At 48.5% G+C, this 6,586-nt stretch overlaps 1 protein-coding gene across 1 annotated transcript; it reads left to right on the top strand.

The window, feature by feature from the left end:
* Positions 1–4,202: 4,202 nt before the first annotated feature.
* Positions 4,203–6,338, top strand: LOC144677619 (tubulin polyglutamylase complex subunit 1-like). The gene is made up of 2 exons (XM_078537657.1): positions 4,203–4,445; positions 4,963–6,338. The coding sequence occupies exons 1-2, from the start codon at positions 4,233–4,235 to the stop codon at positions 5,539–5,541; spliced, it is 792 nt and encodes a 263-aa protein (XP_078393783.1). The 5' UTR covers positions 4,203–4,232; the 3' UTR covers positions 5,542–6,338.
* The last annotated feature ends 248 nt before the right edge of the window (positions 6,339–6,586 follow it).

Genomic DNA, 6,586 nt, shown 5'->3' with positions numbered 1-6,586 from the left:
CGTCCAACCTTAGGGTTGGCGGGCAGGCGAAAAGGCCAAGCAGCCTTTGCACTTTTTAGGAAAACTCATCCGGGGGCGGGCTGAGGTTTCCTAAAGCAAATAAAAAAATAAACATTTTTTAATCTTAATTAATCACAAGAGGGGACATATTTTATTACATTTTTAATTTCTTTATTTTTTTATTATATATAATTCTTCATCTCCCTGAGGCAGCTCTGTGCTGGGCGCTGCTGCTCGTGGGTGGGCTTTAATTGGCCCGCCAGCATGAAATCGCAGTCCGGCCCCGGTCGCGAGCGGCAGTCGGCAACCCAACCGCCCCCACCCGGCCCCCCAACAAGGGCTAAATTCTGTCCATAGAGTTAAACTTCACAGAAACAGGCCCATTGTGTCCGTACCGGCCATCAAGCGCCTATCTATTCTAATCCCATTTCCCAGCACTTGGCCCTTAGCCCTGTATGCTATGGCATTTCAAGTGCTCATCTAAATACTTCTTAAATGTTGTGAGGGTTTCTGCCTCAGGCAGTGTGTTCCAGATTCCAACCACCCTCTGGGTGAAAAAATATTTCCTCAAATCCCCTCTCAACCTCCTGCCCTTACCTTAAATCTATGCCCCCTGGTTATTGACACCTCCGCTAAAGGGAGGAATTTCTTCCTGTCTACACCCCCTCATAATTTTGTATACCCCTATCAGGTCCACCTCTTAAGCCTTCTCTGCTCTAAGGAAAACAACCCTAGCCTATCCAGTTTCTCTTCATAGCTGAAACACTCTAGCCCAGTCAACATCCTGGTGAATCTCCTCTGCATCCTCTCCAGTGCAATCACATCCTTCCTATTGCGTGGCAACTAGAATTGCACACAGCACTCCAGCTGTGGCCTAACTAGTGTAGCTCCAACATAACCTCCCTGCTCTTATATTCTATTCTATGCCTCAGCTAATAAAGGCAAGTATCCCATATGCCTTTTTAACCACCTTATCTACTTGTGCTGCTGCCTTCAGGGATCTACGGACATGTCCACCAGGGTCCCTCTGATCCTCTGTACTTCCTAGGGCCCTACTGTTCATTTTTTTTTTATTCGTTCATGGGATGTGGGCTTCGCTGGCTAGGCCTGCATTTATTGCCCATTCCTAATTGCCCTTGTTCAGAGGGCATCTAAGAGTCAGCCACATTTCCTGTGTGTCTGGAGTCACATGGAGGCCAGACCAGGTAAGGATGACAGATTTCCTTCCCTGAAGGACATTAGTGAACCAGATGGGTTTTTACAACAATCGACAATGGTTTCATGGTCCAGATTTTTATTGAATTCAAATTTCACCATCTGCTGTGATATGATTTGAACCTGGGTCCCAGAAGAATTACCCAGGGTCTCTGGAATACTAGTCAGCGACAATACCACTACGCCACCACTTCCCCTGTGCTGTGCATATTCCTTTGCCGTGTTACTCGTCCCAAAATGCATCACGTATCACCTACATCTCCGGTGCTTCTGGAATGTTCTGTTGGGGCTGGAGCTACAAGGCTGTCAGTGTAATGGTGTTTCGGAGAGGGCTAGAGTGTTTCTGGGACCCCGTCTCGCATCAGAGCTACCACACCCCGAGTCCCTTGTTGAAGCTTGGTGTCAGAATCTGAATCCACATCAGAGAAAGATGGTGGGGGGGCAGGGGGTTGCAGAATTTTAATTATGAAAACGCCCTCTTCCCCAGGAGACAGAATCAGCAATTTCCTAACCCTTTTCAGCCCTCAAAACAGACACATTCCCAAATGGCTCTGCTATGTTTATCAATGGGTCTCCCAATCCTGACCCCCTCAGTAGGGTTGACAGGAGTAAGTGCAAGGACTGGATCTCACCCCCTCCCCCCCTCCCCCCCGCACTGTCAGAGGGTCAGCACTGAGGGAGTGCCGCACTGTCAGAGGGTCAGCACTGAGGGAGTGTGGCGCTATTGAAGGGTCAGTACTGAGGGAGCGCCGCACTGTCGGAGGGTCACTACTGAGGGAGTGCTGCACTGTTGGAGGGTCAGTATTGAGGGAGTGCTGCACTGTCAGAGACACTCCCACAGTACTAACTGGAATGAGGTTCAAAACCATAGCCTTGATATACTGAGGCATGAGTGCTACCTGCTAGGTTATGATTGGTCAAGCTGCAAAGGGGGGTTGATGCAAAATCAGCTTTAACCAGGTGTCCATTGAAGAGCCCAACTAATCTTAGAAAGTTGTGAACTAATTCTAACCCCAATTTCCAATTCCCAATTTGCAACTACAAAATGTAAAGGAAGACTAAACAGATTCATGAACATTGATTTAAAATAAAACATCTGAAACATTTCTTCTTTGGATCTTTGGTGCACCCCTGTACCCCCTCCTCCCAAGGATCTATCCTTGGTCCCCTCCTATTTCTCATCCACATTCTGCCCTTTGACAACATTATCTAGTTTTCAGATGTGTGCTGACCTCAGCTCTACCTCACCACCACCTCCCTTGACTCCTCCACTATCTCAAAATTATCAGACTGCTTATCAACATCTGTATTGGATGAGGTGAAAATTAAGTATTGGGAAGACTGAAGCCAACGTCTTTGGTTCCCTGTCACAAAATCCATTCTTTAGCCACTGTCTCTATACCTATCCCTCATAACTGTCTGAGGCTGAACCTGTCAGTTTGCAACTTTGGAGTCATATTTAACCCCAAGATGGTCTTCTAACTTCATATCCAAATCCACGATCACTACCACCTAGAAGGACAAGGGCAGCAGATAGATGGGAACACCAACACCTGGATGTTCCCCTCCAAGTCACTCACCATCCTGACTTGGAAATATATGTCCATTCCTCCACTGTCACTGGGTCAAAATCCTGGAACTCTCTAACAGCACTGTGGGTGTACCTACACCACATGGACTGCAGCAGTTCAAGAAGGCAGCTCACCACCACCTTCTCATGGGCAACTAGGGATGGGCAATAAATGCTGGCCCAGCCAGTGAAGCCCACATCCTGCGAATGAATAAAAAAAAAACCTGCACCATCACTAAGAATGCCTATTTCCATCCCTGTCACAGTGCCCACTCTGCCACTTTCATCTCATGCCATTTTTACCTCTAGACTTGACTATTCCAATGCACTCCTGGCTGCTTTCCCACCTTCCACCGTCCATAAACTTGAGATCATGTAAAACTCTGATGTTCATGTCCCAAATCACACCAAGTCCCATTCATCCATCACCCCCCAGATTATGCTGACCCACCTTGGCTACGGTCCAGCAATGCCTCAATTTTAAAATTATGATCCTGGCTTTCAAATCTCTCCATTATCTCACCCCTCCCTATCTCTGTGATCTCATCCAGTGCCACAACCCTCCAAGAGTCTCTTCGCTCTTCCAACTATGGCCTCTTTCTCATCCCTGATTTTGATCACTCCACTATTGATGGCTATGCTTTCAGCTGCCTGGGCCCTAAACTCTGGAATTTCCTCCCCAAATGTGTCTGTCTCTTTACCTGATTTTCCTCCTTTAAGGCACTCCTTAAAACCTACCTCTTTGGCCAAACTTTTGGTCATCTGATCTAATTTTTTTTTGTATTCATTCACAAGATGTTGGAATCACTGGCAAGGCCAGCGTTTATTGCCAATCCCTAATTGCCCTTGAGAAGGTTATGCTGAACTGTCATCTTAAGTAAAACTGAGTGGCTTACTTGGCCATTTCAGAGGGCAGTTAGGAGTCAACCACATTGCTGTGGGTCTGGAGTCACATGTAGGCCAGACCAGTAAGGATGACAGATTTCCTTCCCTAAAGAGCATTAGTGAACCAGATGCATTTTTACACCAAACTGTTACTGACATGTTTTTTAATTTTAGATTTATTTAATTTAAATTTTAGAAGTTTAAATTTCCCTGCTGTTATGATGGGATATGAACTCAAGGCTCTACATCATTCGTCTAGGTCTCTACATTTATTAGATGTATAATAATCTAATTATTATACATCTATAATATGTATTATTAACCACTATTTTACTACATTGGAGCCTTTACGTGGATTGATGTCAATTTTTTTGATAACGCACCATGTGAAACACCTTGGAACATGTTACTACGTTAAAGGTGCTATATAAATGCAAATTGTTGCTATTTCTCGTTGCACTTTTTATCTAAGATGAAGTCAACCCGCCGGAACTGAAGTTCCGCTCCCGGTTCCCCGGGGGGATGGGGCTTCCTGTGACACCAGTTGCTGCCCCGCACAAAGATGGCGGCGGCGGCGGTGGTGGTTTCCGGTCGGTCGGAGCCGTTCTCGGAGCCTCCTGTCCCGGCCGCTCTCACACCCACACTCCGGGAGGCGCTGCTCAAGATCCTGGAGAACAGGCCCGAGGATCCCGTCTCTTTCCTGAGCGAATATTTCGAAAACCTGGCGGCGGCCTCGGAGGGAGCGGCGGAGAAAGCGGCCCCGAAACAGCAGCAGGTACCCGGACCGCGGGAGTAACCGAGCCCGAGGCCTCGTCCACTGAACCGGGGCCTTCACCACATGAAACACGGGCGCCCGGATTCTCCCTCCAGGGGCGTGATGGCATCCACGGTGGAATAGCCGATGGCCTCACTGCATTGGTTCCGGCGGGGCGGGGCGTCAGTGGGTGTTGTGGAGGGGGGTCGGTGAATGTCCGGGGGCAGAGGGGGAGAGAGTGGGAGAGGGGGAGGGGGGGAGAGAGTGGGGGAGGGGGAGGGGGGGAGAGAGTGGGGGGGGGGTTGCGGGTCAGGGGTTCGGGGTCAATGATGGTGTGAGGGGTTGGTGAGTGCCAGGGGAGTCAATGGGTGTTTTGGGGGGTGGTGATGGTTGGTGTGTCATGGAGGGTTGTGGATGTCGAGGGGGGTTAGCAGGTGCAGGAGGTGTCAGTGTGGGTCAGCGGGTTAGCCGGTGTCAGTGGGTATCGGGTTGTAGCTGAATGTGGAGAGTAACCGAACCTCCTTTGCTTTCTGTATAGGAGCTGGTCCCCAGAGCCTTGAAGCAGTTGCTGCTTTGTCACTACAGCAGACCGGCCTTCAGCAGGAACCTGGCTTCGGCTTTCCAGATCCTCAGCTCCCCCATCGGTAAGAAGAAGAAAGCTGGCCTGAAGGGTCGAGCCTACACCGAGCTCCTGAGACAGATCTGTGCAGACGCTCAGCTCTCATCCTGCTCCCTGATCCACAAACTGCAATGCTGGGATCACGAGGCTGTTCCTTTCGGTGTCTTCAGACACGGGGTTTTAACCTGCCTCATCTTCATGGAGTTTGTGAAGATTTCCGGCAGATTGTTTGATGTGGTTGCTGATTCTGACGAAGCTGATCAGACATTGTGTCAGGTTCTGCTCGAAGCTCTGAAAGATGCAGTCAACATCGGAGACTCCACCAGCTCTGTCAGGTATCTCAACGCTGGCTCAAAGCTGGCTCCTGACCAGCTTGGACAGGCAATGGAAAGAGCATTGAGGCTGCAGAAAAATGAATCGATTCCGTCAATATCCAAAGAAGAGTTCATCCTGCTCACTGCTCCTCTCTTCATTGAGAAAGTAAAACCTGTCTGTTGATTCTCAATGTACAAAAACAGGCAGTGGACACACTGACCACAGAATGGCCAAGATCCAACCCGAATAGATCCCTCCACAGCCTGTTTTTCATGGTACTGGCTCATTGTTACCTGCCTCAACACACAATGCATTGTTACAGATGCAGACTGCACGGAGGCACGTTCCCTCGTGCCCTGTCCCTCAGATCCCCCCTCTGCCCAGCCACCCTGCTCATCCCTGTGCCCATTTTGACTTTGTTCCCTTTGCTATGTGCTTGCTATAGAGGCAGTTTATTCAATGTTCCTGCATTGTTCGTGTTGCTTGATGTCTCCCCCCTTCCACCTCCCACCAGCCAGAGATAGTCCAAGTCTGTGTCAGTGTTGCACTGTCTCCCTGTCTCAGACTGCAGACTGCTCTTGTCTTGTCCAGCTTGAATATCTGAGGCATAAACAGTAGGAATTGGCAGCATATTCAGCTCTAGGGATTGAATTCACACACACCCCCTCACCTTGGGGAACTGGATATGGAGCAGGAGTCAGAATGCTGGCTGATTTTGTTCTTCTGCTTCCTATGCAAAGGGTGCAGCCCCTGACTCTGTGTTTAGGGTTCTTGCAGTACAGTGCAGCAATTTGAAACTGGGTCTGTACTACATGGATAGTGAGCTACTGCTGCTCCATGTTCACTTTGTTTGTTATTGAGGATTATCGAGTGCCTGGTTATATCCTGCTTTGTATCAGTATTGGATCTAGCACTTCGATTGGATATAGCACTCTTTGCTGTGCTAAACAGTCAAATTAAAACATAACCTGATCCAGTCACAGTTCTTGTAATCATTCAGTTCCATTTCCCATACTCAGCAGTCTTTGGACACCCTATTCAGAGCCAGAATGTGACTGAAAGTATTTTGTACAAAGGGATGTTCTTGGTGGAATGCAGTGATGTTATTTTGTTTCAGTCTGTACCCCTGGAGCTGTGTGTCTTAAGTTGTGGTACAAATCAGACAGCTGAGAACCTTTCACCACAGGGCAAAAATCGTGAATCAGCTCATAATGGCAACCTGGCATCA

This window comes from Cetorhinus maximus, unplaced genomic scaffold (assembly GCF_964194155.1).
Source record: "Cetorhinus maximus unplaced genomic scaffold, sCetMax3.hap1.1 HAP1_SCAFFOLD_2763, whole genome shotgun sequence".
Lineage (NCBI taxonomy): Eukaryota > Metazoa > Chordata > Chondrichthyes > Lamniformes > Cetorhinidae > Cetorhinus > Cetorhinus maximus.
Note: the sequence above shows the minus strand (reverse complement) of the source record. Positions and strands in the feature narration are given on the sequence as shown.

Excerpts from the sequence above, each read along its gene's own strand:
- LOC144677619 (XM_078537657.1), top strand. The coding sequence starts at position 4,233 with ATGGCGGCGGCGGCGGTGGTGGTTTCCGGTCGGTCGGAGCCGTTCTCG. Across the intron at positions 4,446-4,962 it reads CGGCCCCGAAACAGCAGCAG|GAGCTGGTCCCCAGAGCCTT; the intron begins GTACCCGGACCG and ends CTTTCTGTATAG.